Source organism: Diabrotica virgifera, chromosome 1 (assembly GCF_917563875.1).
Source record: "Diabrotica virgifera virgifera chromosome 1, PGI_DIABVI_V3a".
Taxonomy (NCBI): Eukaryota; Metazoa; Arthropoda; class Insecta; order Coleoptera; family Chrysomelidae; genus Diabrotica; species Diabrotica virgifera.
In genome coordinates, this window is record NC_065443.1 from 207,948,928 (window position 1) to 207,964,627 (window position 15,700).

At 31.8% G+C, this 15,700-nt stretch overlaps 1 protein-coding gene across 1 annotated transcript in view; it reads left to right on the plus strand.

The window, feature by feature from the left end:
- The window catches only part of LOC114336055 (myrosinase 1), a 107,749-nt gene that overhangs the window by 80,741 nt on the left and 11,308 nt on the right, over positions 1 to 15,700 (plus strand). Inside the window, exons 4-6 of the mRNA XM_028286368.2 lie at positions 419 to 811; positions 2,248 to 2,342; positions 4,269 to 4,568. Of these exons, the coding sequence (XP_028142169.1) occupies positions 419 to 811; positions 2,248 to 2,342; positions 4,269 to 4,568 (788 nt within the window). The remainder of the gene's footprint in view (positions 1 to 418; positions 812 to 2,247; positions 2,343 to 4,268; positions 4,569 to 15,700) is intronic.

The window sequence follows — 15,700 nt, forward strand, 5'->3', positions numbered from 1 at the left end:
AAGGTCGGGCTTAAATTTTTGAAATTTTTGGGAGTTTTGGGGACGAGAACGAAAAACAGGCTTTAAACGGGAAGGGCCGTAAAATCCACACCCTTGGACCAAAATGGAGAGGTAACATATGGATGGACGAGTCTTTTCCTAAACTTTAAAATGGGATTTAGCCCAATTTTCAATTCAGTCAGGTTTAGAAAATCGAAAATTTCGTGTATATATAGTGTCGCTTGTAGGGGTGTTGTGCGCCACTGGTGAGAACTGTCGTTCTCTGTGGATACTGTTAGTTGTTTAATATCATCACTCTATTATTCAAGTGTGGAATTAGTAATTGTACTTTAATATCTGAAAAATTTTCAACAAGGCAAAACATGTGTTGTATAAATGTCTCCTGGTTTATATCCTTAAAATTTTATGTCCCTTTCAGGTGTTAATGATTATGTTAATCCACTCGGAGTCCAATACTACAAAAATCTCATCAAAGAACTGAAAGCTAACAACATCGAACCTGTAGTAAGCATTTTTCATTGGGATATTCCTCAGGTTCTTCAAGATATGGACGGCTTCTTAAACGACTCAATCGTGGACTGGTACACAGATTACGCTAGAGTTTGCTTTGAAGAATTTGGAGATGATGTTAAATACTGGGCTACTTTTAACGAACCTAAAACTTATTGCAATGGTGGATACGGTTACGCTTATAATCCCCCCCAAATTCCTTCACAGGGTCTTTTGGAATATGTTTGCTCACATAACCTACTCAGAGCACATGCGAAGACCTATAGAATGTATGAGCAAGAATTTAGACCAAGGCAAGGAGGTAAGTTAATTCAAAATATTCATATAATTTAACATTTTAATCGTTCAGTGATAATTGATAATATACAGTGAGGACGTTTAGGTTGGAATAAATTAATCTTTTTACGAATGGGCGATTGTGGAGATAAATCACGAAACACCTCGATTTTTATTTTTGAATTATAATCGTTTGGCTAATACAGGGTGTAACAAAAATGCAGGTCATCAATTAAATCACATATTTTAGGACCAAAAATAGTTCGATTGAATCTAACTTACCTTAGTACAAATCTGCACACAAAAAAAGTTATAGCCCTTTGAAGTTACAAAATGAAAATCGATTTTTTCCGATTTATCGAAAACTATTAGAGATATTTTAATGAAAATGGACATGTGGCATTCTCATGGCAGGAACACCTTAAAAATAAATTTTAGTGAAATTTGTGCTCCCCATAAAAATTGTATGGGGGTTTTGTTCCCTTAAACCCTCCCAAACTTTTATGTACGTTCCAATTAAACTATTATTGCGGTACCATTAGTTAAACATAGTGTTTTTAAAACTTTTTGCCTCTTATTATTTTTCCGATAAGCCACCTTTTATCGAGATGTGGCTTCTTTTTTAATTTGGTTCTAAATATACCTCAAAGTGTAATTTATAAATAAATTTTCATATTTATTACAAGGTATCAATCGTACTTAACAGTACAAAAATATGTGGTGGATTTGACAGGTATTCAAAATATCTCGATAAAAACTTGCTTTTCGAAAAAGTACTGAGAGGCAAAAAAGTTTTAAAAAAATTGTGTTTAACTAATGGTGCCACAATGATAATTTAATTGGAACGTACACAAAAGTTTGAGGGGTTTAAAGAAACAAAACCCCCATAAAATTTTTATGGGGTACACAAATGTCTCTATAATTCTATTTTAAGATGTTCCTGTCATAAGAATGCTACATATCCGTTTTCAGTAAAAAACCTTAAATCATTTTCGATATATTGGAAAAAATCGATTTTTATTTTGTAACTTCAAAGGGCTGTAACATTTTTATGTGCACATTATTTGTACTAAGGTAAGTTAGGTTCAATCGAACTATTTTTGATCCCAGAATATGTCATTTAATTTATTACCTGTATTTTTGTTACACCCTGTATATCATAGTAGTGACGTCATATATACCTGGACTTGATAACGTAATCGATGATTTTCACAACTGAGAATAGAGGTCGTGTGCCATCTCATTTGTAAGGTTATTTAATTCTCTATTTAATAATATAAACATTAATATAATAATTACTTATACAGAGTGGCCCAAAAAATAATAATAATGGCTAATAATAGATTTATAAAAAATTTTATCACCACTTGTGCATATTTGCTATTTTGTGTAAAAGTTTTTGTGATAAATACTTTTTTTACTTTCACACTTATGTAATAATTAGAAATTTTTCTGTTTTAGGAAAAATAGCCATAGTTCTTGATACTTATTGGTATAGAGGTGCCACTGATTCCGAAGAAGATAAAACAGCTGCCGCAACTGCTCTACATTTCGATGTAAGTATTTATTTGCCCAGACTTATCCTATTCGAGTCGATACCTAGAACCAAGCTATGGGAATCAATGGAAGACATCGAAATCCCACGAAGATTAATAAAAGCAGTAAAGGCACTCTACAAAAATAACACAGTAGCTATCAAAATGGACAATCGAATATGCAGTCCTATTCAAAATATTCCTGGAAGAGACCCTGAAACCATGGAAAAGAAAGTGCGAAGGAATGGGTATACCAGTAAGGAGTGAGTATCTATATACCCTAAGTTTTGCTGACGACCAAATAATGATCGCACAAGACGAAGATGACCTCAGTTTTATGATGAGGAAACTGGAACTGGAATATACAGCGAATGGGATGGAAATAAACCTAAAGAAAACTGAATACCTAACAACGGAGAATACAGAAATAAAACAACTGGAAATAGACGAAGGTAAACAAACCAGAGGAACAGATAAGTACAAGTATTTAGGTTTTATAATATCAAACAAAGGAACAACTGACGAAGATATAAAAAATAGACTAGGAAAAGTAAGAGACTGGATACGAAAATTGAACCCGATACTGTGGGATAAGAACATCAGCATAAAAACAAAAAAGAAGAATATACAATACCATGACAAGAAGTATCCTCACTTATGGGTGTGAAAATTGGACAATAAATAAGAAAACCAAAAATAAGAGCGACAGAGATGGAATTCCTAAGGAGAATCTGTAGAGTAACAAGGAGAGATAGAATAAATAACATAGAGATTAAAAGAAGAATGGGAGTGAACACAGACATAATAGACTACATCGAACAGAAGAGATTAACCTGGTACGGACATGTCAGAAGAGCAGACCAAAATCGGTGGATAAACCGAATAACAGAGTGGAGCCCGATAGGAAAAAGGAAGAGAGGCAGACCCCGAAGATCCTTCAGAGATGAAGTAGACGAAGCAATGAAGAGAAGAAATCTACAGGAAGGGTACTGGCAAGACAGAAAGAGCTGGAGAGAACGTTCGAGTGAAGGACTACAGGGAAAACTGTGGAAATCCTTAGTATATATACTTATCCAATTTATTTAATGCTATAATCAGAACATCGAAAACCAAAGTTCTTGTATTCAGTAACATGTGAGGCATTATGTAGAAAAGGGAAATCGTGGTTCGTGGAAACATTAAAGAATAAACAAAGAAATACGAAAATACTCTAATCAATCACACACATGACAGAGATAAATTTGTTGTAATAATTGCTGACCTCAAAATTGGTGACATCTACGATGAGTAAAGCTACTCTTTTCGGATCATTTCGGATCCCTCGGTTATTATTTTTAAAAAGGTATAGAGCCAAAACGCTAAATGTAATGTAGCCAAATGTAAACTCAATACGGACTTCAAGATTTGCTCACAACCATAATATCATAATAATATATTGCACTACTTGAGTATCTTCAGCTGACGATTATCTGTACTGGCTCTGGTCTATTCAACAGCTAATAATTACACCTGTTCCATGAAGACCTAAGGGCTGTTAAGAGGTAAAAATGAAGTCCAGATGTCTGCCCCTAGTAATTCGAGTTAGAGTACGTTCGACGTTATCATTTCCTGGTAGACATAATCGTTACAAAAATCATCTCTACGTCCAGTGTCTATCATGTATTATTACAGGAACCTCCTGGCTTAGAATTATCGAGAAAGACATTGATACATTTCACATTTCGGACAAACTATGGTAGATTTTTTTAAAAATTTCGGAAAGCTATCATCCGCCATGTGCAATTGTGGTATTGTAAAAGAGAAGGTATAACATGTAGACTAGGAAAGCCGACTTATAGCTTACGAAGGACATCAAGAGGGTTTCCTGTTGGCTACTAATGTTGTGTTATCCTTTTTCATATACGATAAATAAAAAAAAAATAAATAGTTATTTATATATATTTACAGCTTGGTTGGTATGCCAATCCAGTCTTCAATGGTGACTATCCGGAAATAATGAAATCCCGTATAGCTGCCCGTAGTGCCGCCGAAGGAAGAGCACAGTCCCGTCTTCCAGAATTTACAGATGCCGAAAAAGCTGCTTTGAAAGGTAGCGCTGACTATTTTGCCCTAAACACGTACACTGGAAACCTGGTTAAAAGTATTCCCGATCCTCCTATATTCAATATTCCATCTAGGTATCAAGATGTGGGAGTTCTGACTTACACTGATCCAAAATGGGAATCTAGTTCTTTGGATTGGCTTAAGGTAAGCTAAGTAACTTTAGTGGAAAGGATTACTACCGCTCTACTATCTGTATTTTCCATTCTATTACGAATTCTTCTGACAGCTTGTAATATATTTATTCGTATTCGATATCTTTATACAGGGTGTCCTGAAAAGATTGGTCATAAATTACACCACAGATTGTGGGGTCAAAAATAAGTTGATTAAACCTAACTTACCTTAGTACAAATGTGCACACAAAAAAGTTACAGTCCTTGGAAATTACAAAATAAAAATGAATTTTTTTCCAATATTTCAAAAACTGTTAGAGATTTTTTATTAAAAATAGACGTGTGGCATTCTTGTGGTAGGAATATTTTTAAAAAATTATAGTGAAATTTGTGCACCCCATAAAAATTTCATTGGGGGTTTTGTTTTCTTAAATTCTCCTAAACTTTTGGGTATGTTACTATTAGTTAAATGCAGCGTTTTTAAAACTTTCTTGCCTCTTAGTACTTTCTCGAAAAGCCAGTTTTTATCGAGATATTTTGAATATTTGTCAAATCCACCACATAATTGTATATGGTTAAGTGGATAGGAGCAAACTGTCGGCTCCAAAGCTATTTAAATGCATTCATGTTTTTCGAATCTTGAGAAAACTAATGTTTTTGAGAAGTGTTTTTGAAAAATTTAAACGCAAAACGAAAGTTTACTTTCTTACCGAGAGCCGAAAGTCCCTGTAAACTTATACCATGTTTATTTTAATAAGTTACAGGGGTAGAAAAAAACATAAAATTTAGTGTGATTTTAATTTCAAATATCTCATTCAAAAGAAACTTTTTATTAATTCTAAGAGACTTTCAGCCCTCGGTAATAATTTAGTATTTCAGTCTGCATTTAAATTTTTCAGAAATGTTTATTAGTTTTTACAGGATTCGAAAAAAATGAATGCATTTAAATAACATTGGAGACTAAAGTTTGCGTCTATCCCCTTAAGTACGATTATAGAGACCTGGTAATAATATAAAAATTTATTTATAATTTACATTTTTGAGTATATTTTGAACAATATTAAAGAAGAAGCCACAACTCGATAAAAGGTGCTTTATCTAAAAAATACTAAGAGACAAAAAAGTTTTAAAAACACTATCTTTAACCAATGTTATAGCAATAATAGTTTAATTGGAACGTACACAAACATTTGAGGGGTTCAAAGAAACGAAACCCCCATAAAATTTTTATGTAAACATATTAAAAAAGAAGCGGCATCTCGATAAAAACTGGCTTATCGAAAAAATACTGAGCAGCAAAAAAGTTTTAAAATATTGTGTTTAACTAATGGTACCACAATAATAATTTAATTGGAACGTACGCAAAAGTTTAGGAAACAAAACCCCATAAAACTTTTATGGGGTGAATAAATTTCACTGTTGTTTTTCTTAAGATGTCCAATTTCAATAAAAAATCGCTAAGAGTTTTCAAAGGGCTGTAACTTTTTTTGTGTGCACTCTTCTATATAGGTAAATGAGGTTCAATCAACCTATTTTGACCCCAGAATCTGTGGTATAATTTATAACCAAACTTTTCGGAACACCCTGTATAACAAATTAATTTTTGGTATAAGAGTACTTTTATCAGATTCACATTATATCTCAGATGCCGTCTTAAAATATGTCGTCAATTAATTAGTGAAATTTACTTCAAACAAAAATATTTTACTTGTTTCCAACAAAAAAAATAAACTAAACACCATAATGCGTATAACCTGTGGTAATACATACATTTCATCACTAATGTACAACAAATACATACATACATACATAATCGGTTGCCTCTTTTACCATTAGGTGTCGAGGATTCCTCCTTTATATAATACTCTCTGCAAATTTACGCCACTTCTTCCTATCTGCTGCTAAAACTTTTGCTTCTTGCCACGATGTTCCTCTTTTCTTGAGTATTTCGTTTACACTAGTGTTCCAGCTTTTCCTTGGTCTGTCCCTCCTGCTTTTACCCACTGCTTTGGCCTCCCATGTCATTTTCACTTGTCTCTCACCACTCATTCTTATCATGTGTCCAGCCCATTTTAACTTCTTTTCTTCAACTTTTTCATTGAGCGATTTTACCTGTAATTCATGTCTTATATCCTCGTTTCTTCTTTTGTCTTCTTCGTTTTCTATGTACAACAAATAACAAACTTAAATACTATGTAAAATTGTATGACACTACGATTACCGGTTGTAAAATAAAATCAAATGAGATGGGCATGAAATACGATATTTAACGATTGGAAAATGCCACCCTCGAAATTATTTAATTAAAAGTCACGAAGTTGTATTTGAAACAAATTATATCAAATAATTACAGAAAATAATAAAAAGTAAAGTGATGTAAGGTAGTAAAACACCTTTATTTTTCACAATAGCGAAAATTGTCATTATGAAAAGTCGTTTGGAATTAAAAGCTGTTTTAATGTGCATTATGTCTTTTTAGTTAAAAAAATATATTTGCAAATTTGTCTCAAATTCCAATATCCAATATCATTTTCATTTATTGCAAATATAAAATATGATAACTTCTTTGTTATTAATTTTATGAAAAACAGTTCTTCACAAAAATCTTTGCTGCTCTAAGACCTAAGATGCAATCATCAAATATCAAATTTTATCAATGTTATTATACAAAGCCTGTCAAAAAATATGAAGTTCGCTCAAGAGTAAATTAATTACCTTTATTTTTCACAACATTAAAAATTGTTATTTTGAACGGCTCGTATTATTTTTAGAAATGAAAATTTTGTCGGTTTCAAGAATCTAACTCATGCACTCTGGCTTATGAAGCCAATACCATGCCGCTGAGCTACGGTCGTTCACTTTTGTACCGTTTACAATATATAATTACATCCTTCTAATTAACATATTGTGAACTATAAAGGTACTTTACTCTTGGGCGAAATTCATATTTTTTGACATTTGGCATTGACAAAATTATTAAAATTTTATATATGATCGTTACATGTTATGCTTTAGACTTAGACCATCAAAACTTGTAGGTCTGGATCCCGCGTATGAAAAAAAGTTGATTAATAGCAAGCTGAAAATTTCTTAATAGCTTAAGGGTGTCTAGTCGGATAAATTTTGATATATGGGAACACTGGAACAGGGCAATTTTAATTGTGGAACAGGTTAAAAATTTGGAACGGTCAGACCACGAAAACGGCACATTTATGTTGTCCGACAGAATTGACTTAAACTCGCCGAACAGAGATTAAACTCTCATGCAAAAATTAGACTGCTATTTATCACCTGTCATAATTCCTGTCATTTGACATTTTCTACATGCTCCACTCATTAAAACTCCCATTTGGTGATAAATAGCAGTCTGATTTTTGCATGAGAGTTTAATCTCTGTTCGCAGAGTTTAAGTCTGTTCTGTCGGACACAATAAATGTGCCGTTTTCGTGGTCTGACCGTTCCAAATTTTTAACCTGTTCCACAATTAAAACTTCCCCTGTTCCAGTGTTCCCATATATCGAAGTTTGTCCGACTAGACACCCTTAAGCTATTAACAAATTTTCAGCTTGCTATTAATCAACTTTTTGTACATACGCGGGATCCAGACTTATTGAGCATACAGCTATGAAAAATTTTTTTTTCGTAAAATTAATAATTAAAGGGTTATTATATTTATAATAAATAAAAATTATGGTCGGTATCGGTAATTCGAGATAAATTTGCATTTTTTATTAATAGTACATTCTTTAACGGTAAAATATTGCAAAACCTCTAAATTTTAAAGAACCGCTTGGATTGACATGAAAGGGCCTAGCCGGGTAAGATGATGAAAAGTGCCCCCAACTCGATTCGAATTCCATATAGGTCACCGTTTAGCATATATAGTGAAACTAACTTTCTGAAATTTTTAGCCCCCTAGGTGGTTATGTGACCCACCTAGAGCCTAATTAGTGTTTTTATGTTTTTATTTTTTATCTCAGCCGCATCGAGAACTAGCGAAAAACTTTAAATAAAAAAAGTTGTAAGCTTTAAAAAGTTCTGTCCGATTATTTCATTCATAGGAGATTCTGACCAATAGAAAGCTACAGAAATCTGAATTAAATCGATATTTTTTGATAATCTCCCGTCGTTAAGTATATTAAGTCAGATGCCCTTCGTTGCTACGAAAAAATACATTCAGTGACATTAATGACAATTATTGTTTTAAAAATTATAAAAGTGATGACTTTCAACCGTCAAATATTTATAACAACTGTGTGTTTAATTGTACTAATTTGTACTTACATAAATAAATTACAATAAAATTTTGGTTTTGAACAGTTTTATTCATGAAATAATCGCAACAAATTGCACTCGATCTCTAAAATTATTATCGAATTTTAGAGCTCTTCTGCAATTACTACTGATAATTGATCGTCAAATATTTATAAAAACTGTGTGTTTAATGGTACCTACATAAATAAATTACAATAAAATTTTGGTTTTGAACAGTTTTATTCATAAAATAATCGCAAAAAATTGCACTCGACCTCTGAAATTAATATAGAATTTTTGCTCTCGTGACACTTTGACATAAATTCACTCGCCTTCGGCTCGTGAAATTAAAACTGTCAAAGTGTCACTCGGGAAAAATTCAATAATTTCAGAGCTCTTGTGCAATTACTACTGAAAATTTTTTTTTTATTTTTGGCGGGAAACTTAAATTTTAGGACGATTTTAAAATTTTAAATGAGTATAAAAAAATAACTAAGACCTTCGTTTTCACGAAAAAAATATATAACGTGTATTTTTGCATAATGTATCACTCCGAATTTTTTCAAATTTTTAAAATTGGTGAAACGCACCTTTAAAAATAAGAAACTGCATTTTTTCGGTTTCTTTTTTGTTTTTTGAAAATGGTCTGAAATTTTCAAAGAAAAAAAGATAGTACGTTACTGACATATTTCAAACTAACAATCATTTTTGAATTCCACGTACAATTTGCGATAAAATAACTATCTTCTCATTTTTTCATACGAGGCACCGTTTTCCTGCAAAAAATAAAATATCTTAACGCTGCCAAAGTATTCGAATTAGTTTTTATAATGGATGTACGAGTTTATGTAGATGTAATACTAATAGTATGTAGTATGATACTTTATTCCATAGAAGTTCGAATACTTTGTAAGGGTTAAGATGTTTTATTTTTTGAATAAAAATGGCGCGTCGTATGAAAAAATAGGAAGATAGATTTTTTGTCACAAACTGAAGGAAGAATTCAAAAACGAATGTTAATTTGAAATATGTCAGTGGTGTACGATCTTTTTTCTATAAAAATTCATATATGGCGTATGCGCGCCAATGATAAATATAAAATTCTTAATTGTATGTCAAAGAATACACAACAACTACCTCTTAAAAGTCGCCAAATTTTATTACAATGTTGCCAGTAGTTTCGGCAAAATCGTAAAAAATGTGTAAAATTTTGTTTTCTTCAACGTCCTGTATCTTGAAAATGGATGGCATTACAAAAACTTTTTATTAAGCAAACCCCAATTATTTTTCAGTTTTTTACCTATTCTAGTGACGCTGTTACCTTTTTTGAAAAATATTTATAAAATTGTATCAAAAAACGAAAAAAAAAACCGAAGAGATGCGATTTTTTATTTTTAAAGGTGCGTTTCACCAATGTTAAAAATTTGAAAAAATTCAGGGAGAAATATTATGCAAAAATACACGTTATATATTTTTTTCGTGAAAACGAACTAAAAATTTCAGAAATTTAGTTTTACTATATATGCTAAACGTAAACCTATATGGAATCCGAATCGACTTGGGGGCACTTTTCACCATCTTACCCGGCTAGGCCCTTTGGCATACACATAGCTAATAAGTCAAAGAAAAAAAGTGATATTGTGCCGATGTGTGCTTTTGCCCTGGGGGTGAGCCTCGCCCCTTATCGGGGGTGAAAAATATATATCCAAAATAAGTTCGGAATTAGATAATCTGACTAATTCTAAGCAACTTTTGTTTTATAGAGTTTTTTCACCAAGTCAATACTTTTCGAGTTATTTGCCAGTGAATATGTTCATTTTTTCAACAAAATAACCACGCTTCTAGATGTTTTTTGCAAATAACTCAAATAGTAAGTATTTTGTCGAAAAAACATTTGTAGCAAAAATTTAGCCTGTAAAAATGTAAAAAAAATGGTGTATATATCACGTTTCTATACCTAGTAGAAGAAGAGTTATAGCTAGTTAAAAATAGGTTCATATTCGTCAAATTCCAGATGGAATACTTTAACGTGAAATAACCAAAAATGATGCACATTTCGGGGAAAACTCATTACAACTTATTTAAAGTGTTTAAAAAAAGCTTTTCATTTTTGTTTTATAAAAAAAAATCTGGTGTCAAAATTAAACAAGTTACACTCAAAATAAAGTTAGTCCCTTTTTTTGGTAAAAAAATCAAGAAAATCACCCCCTAATTAGTATCTCAAATGAACTTAATCGTTACGACTTCACAAGTTTCTTGACTCGTGTATGCATTGTTTATATGATCTGTAAGTTTCATCGGTTCAAAATCCTTATTTTTGAAAGGGCTGTAGTTAAAAGGGGTTGAACGAGTCACTGATCACGAATGTATGCAAATTTAAAAACACCAAATTTTAATCAATTTTTGTCTAACAGAAAAACAAAAAAAATACATGATATTCAGAAAAGCAATGCTGACTTTTCTTGTTTTTCGAGATTTTTGGTATCTCTAACAATTTTTAAATTATTTTGAAAAAAGCATATTTTTCAAAATTAAAATTTTTTAAAATTTTACTTTAAAACTAATTTTTTTTCCAAAATAAACACTTTGAATCGATGAAACTTACAGATCATAATATAAACACAACATAAGTAAAATAATTTGTGGAGCGGTAACGATTAATTTCATTTAAGTTGCTAATTAGGGGATGGTCTTCCCGATTTTTTTTTGCCAAAACAAAAGGGACCAACTTTATTTTGAGCGTAACTTGCTTAAATTTAATGCTAGAAACTTTTTATAAAAACAGAAATAAAGCTTTTTTAAACAATTTAAAAAAGTTATAATGGGTTGTCCCCAAAAAGTGCTTAATTTTTTGGATATTTTACTTCGAAGTATTCTATTTGAAATTTGGTGAATATGAATCTATTTTTCATTGGCTATAACACTAGTTTTACCAGGTCCAGGCACCTTCTTTTTACTTTTTACAGGCTATATTTTTGTATGGAAGGTTTTTTTCGACAAAATACTTACTTTTTGAGTTATTAGCGAAAAACCGTCTAAAAATGTAGTTATTTTGTTGAAAAATGAACATATTCACTCGCAAATAGCTCGAAAAGTGTTGACTTGGCGAAAAAGCTCTATAGAACAAAAGTTACTTAAAATTAGCCAGTTTATCCATTTCCGGACTTATTTTGGACTTATATTTTTTCACCCCCAAAAGAGGGTGAAAGTCACCCCCAGGGCAAAAGCACACATCGGCACAATATCAATTTTTTTCTTTGACATGTAAGCCATGCGTATGCCAAATTTCATGTCAATCCAAGCGGTTCTTTAAAATTTAGAGCAAAAACCGTGAAAGAATGGACTATAAATTAAAAGCATTTTATTGTATACTAAAACATAGTTTTTAATTCCAAACAACTTTTCATCAGGTACAAAATACATATACTTTATGACCCTTCAATCAATCTTTATATACCTCAGACACAGAGTTAAAAAAATTTTGCTCTGCGAATAACATAGCTTTGGACTGCAGAGACAAGCATTTCTCCAATTAAGAACAAGTCCTTAACAACGATTATTACAATTATTTGAAGAAATCGAGAATTAAGATGAAACCCAACAAAACTAATCGGCGACTTTCTTGATAACAAAATAACAAACGAAAATATATCATACAACTCGGAAATACCAATTTTTAAAAGGTGCCAGCCTCTATAATTTAATAAATAATTTATAAAGGTCCCTATAGACAATCTAAAAATATGAAAAACACGTCAAATTTATTTGTGAGGGGGACATTTTTTAAACTAGTTTTCAACTAAATTATACCAACCCTCTAGCGGGGGAGGAGAACACCCCACAACCTTTAATGGAAAGGGGGCAAAGGTCGTTCGACTTTATTTTAAAAAATACCACATATATTATATTTCTTTTCAGTACTTTCGGAAAATTCCTGGACTCAATACTCAAAAGAAATTTTGGAGTTCTGAACTCGATACTTAATATCTTTACGGTTTTACTTCAGTTTTCCAAAAATATTCAAAATGCTCAAATACTCCAAAAATATTCAATTTAAAGTTTAAGACTACAAAAATAATTTTGGAGTTTTTAACTCGATACTTAATATCTGTAGGGTTTCACTTGATTTTTCCAAAACTACTTAATTAAAAATGTATGTGGTATTTTTAAAAAGGTGGTTGAACGACCTTTAAAATGAGTGTCACTAAACCCCCTTTCCATTACAGATTTGGGTGGTTGTGTCCGCCCCCGCTAGAGGGTTTTGTTGAAAAGTAGTCTACTATATGCCCCCACAGATAAATTGACGTGTTCTTGCATATTTTTAGATTTTCTATAGGGATCAAATTATAGAGGGTGGTACCCTCTATTTTTGGAGTTCTGAGCTCGGTACTTAATATCTTATTAAGTTTACTTTTAGGCCTTTACTTAGCCTTAATGGCGTAGGCCTAAACTTTCGGATAAAGTGCTTTGTAAATGCATTAACTTTTTTCGCATCCTGAGAAAACTAATAAATATTTTGAAAATTTTAAACAGAGAATGAAAGATTACATTATTACCGAGGGCCAAAAGTCTCCTAGAATAAACAAAAAGTTTCTGTTGAATGAGATATTTTAAACTAAATCGCACTAAATTTTCTCTTTTTTTTCACTCAACTTATTAAAATAAATATAGAAGTTTTCAGGGGCTTCGGACCTCGGTAATAACGTAATCTTTCATTCTGCGTTTAGATTTTTCATAAATGCTAATTAGTTTTCTCAGGTTTAAAAAAAAATTAATGCATTTAAAAAGCATTGGAGCCGAAATTTTGCACCTACCCCCTTAATAAGTTTATTTGATTTTGTCCAAAGAATACTCCAAAAATACTCAAAATACACCAATACACCCAATTTAATGTATGTGGTAATTTTAAGAAGGGGGGTTGAACGCCCTTAAAATGCGGTATCACTCAACCCCCATTTCCATTAAAAATTTTGGGGTTGTGTCCGCCCCGCTAGAGGTTGATGTAATTTAGTTGAAGACTAGTCTACAAAATGTCCCCCTCACAAATAAATTTGCCTTGTTTTTACATATTTTTAGATTTTCTATAGTGACCAAATTATAGAGGGTGGCACCTTTTCAAATTGACACACTGTATAATAATAATAAGAATAAAAAAACCGCTAAACGCCTTAAAAATGAGTGGCGCATACAATATTCCAGGTACAAAAGATCTGATATGAATATTACGTGGCGCAAAAATGTATTTTCATTTTGATGTAAAACAAAATTCTAGTTTTATTTTAAAAGATTTTTCCATAATATTTGCTAAATTTGAAGTAAACGCGCCACAAAAGAGTAACTTTGATAGTTTGAAGTTTGAAACTCTTTTGTGGTGCGTTTACTTCAAATTTAGCAAATATTATGGAAAAATCTTTTAAAATAAAACTAGAATTTTGTTTTACATCAAAATGAAAATACAATTTCGCGCCACGTAATATTTCGTACAATTTCGCTACAGATCTTTTGTAGCTGGAATATTGTATGCGCCACTCATTTTTAAGGCGTTCAGCGGTTTTTTATTCTTGTGTCAGGAGTTTTTCAAAGTTATTTATAAATTTAATGTATGAAGTTGAATGCAATGTTCCTCTATTACTCGTTAAGCCTTATAAATGGTCACCTTTGTTGCATTACCTCCCAAATGATCTAGTGTCCATCGAATGTACACTAGATTTTTTTCTATTCGAAATAGATTGAAAAAAAAACTATTGAGATGACCGGTAAATGAAGTCGGATTGCCCGTTGCCAGATCAAAGGGCCTAGCCGGGTAAGATGATGAAAAGTGCCCCCAACTCGATTCGATTTCCATATAGGTCACCGTTTAGCATATATAGTGAAACTAACTTTCTGAAATTTTTAGCCCCCTAGGTGGTCATGTGACCCACCCAGAGCCTAATTAGGCTTTTTATGTTTTTATTTTTTATCTCAGCCGCATCGAGAACTAGCGAAAAACTTTAAATAAAAAATTTGTAAGATTTAAAAGTTCTGTGCGAAAAAAATTTTTTTTTATTTTTGGCGGAAAATTTAAATTTTAGAACGATTTTAAAGTTTTAAATGAGTATAAAAAAATAACTAAGACATTCGTTTTCATGAAAAAAATATGTAACGTGTATTTTTGCATAATATTTCACCTTGAATTTTTTCAAATTTTTAAAATTGGTGAAACACACCTTCAAAAATAAAAAAAAAAACGCATTTTTTCGGTATTACAGGAATTATTGAGCTTGAGAAACCGTTTTTCCCGTAGGAAATAGATTTGATCATACTTATGAAGCCTATAACTTAAAAATTCGGATTTTCTCGGATATGACGTCTACACCGTTAGATTCGTCTAGAGTCCTTCTACAAACGCTAAGTTATTGGCGCAATTCGTAGGTTGAAATTTTAAGTCGAGAATTAATTGTCGAAAAACCAAAATTTTTAAAGTATAGTTTTTCAGTTTTTAGGCTATACTGAGCCGTGAATATGTCTGATCCTGACGGCTTACACACCATTTGAAAGCATAACTCAACACTATTGATTTGGTGTATTTGCAGTTCTCCTGTCTCTTGCCGTTTTGTACCTACCAAGTCCTCTAGCTGGCTTATGGGTGGTCAAAAGTCACAAACTACACCGGTTCTGAATCGGCCCTGACCCCCTCTTCAAACACAGAAAAAAAATATTCAAATCGGTTTAACTTTTAAACACACATACTACATACATATCCACAAACATTTTCCCTTTTTTTAATAAAAATTGAGTCATTCTTCTGAGCTCGGTAACTTTTGAATGGTATAACAATGTTATAACCGATTTTCAAAATTACACATGCGTTGGAAAGGTAATGATCAGTACTATTAGAAGCCGCAAAGGTCGGACTTAGATTTTTGAAAT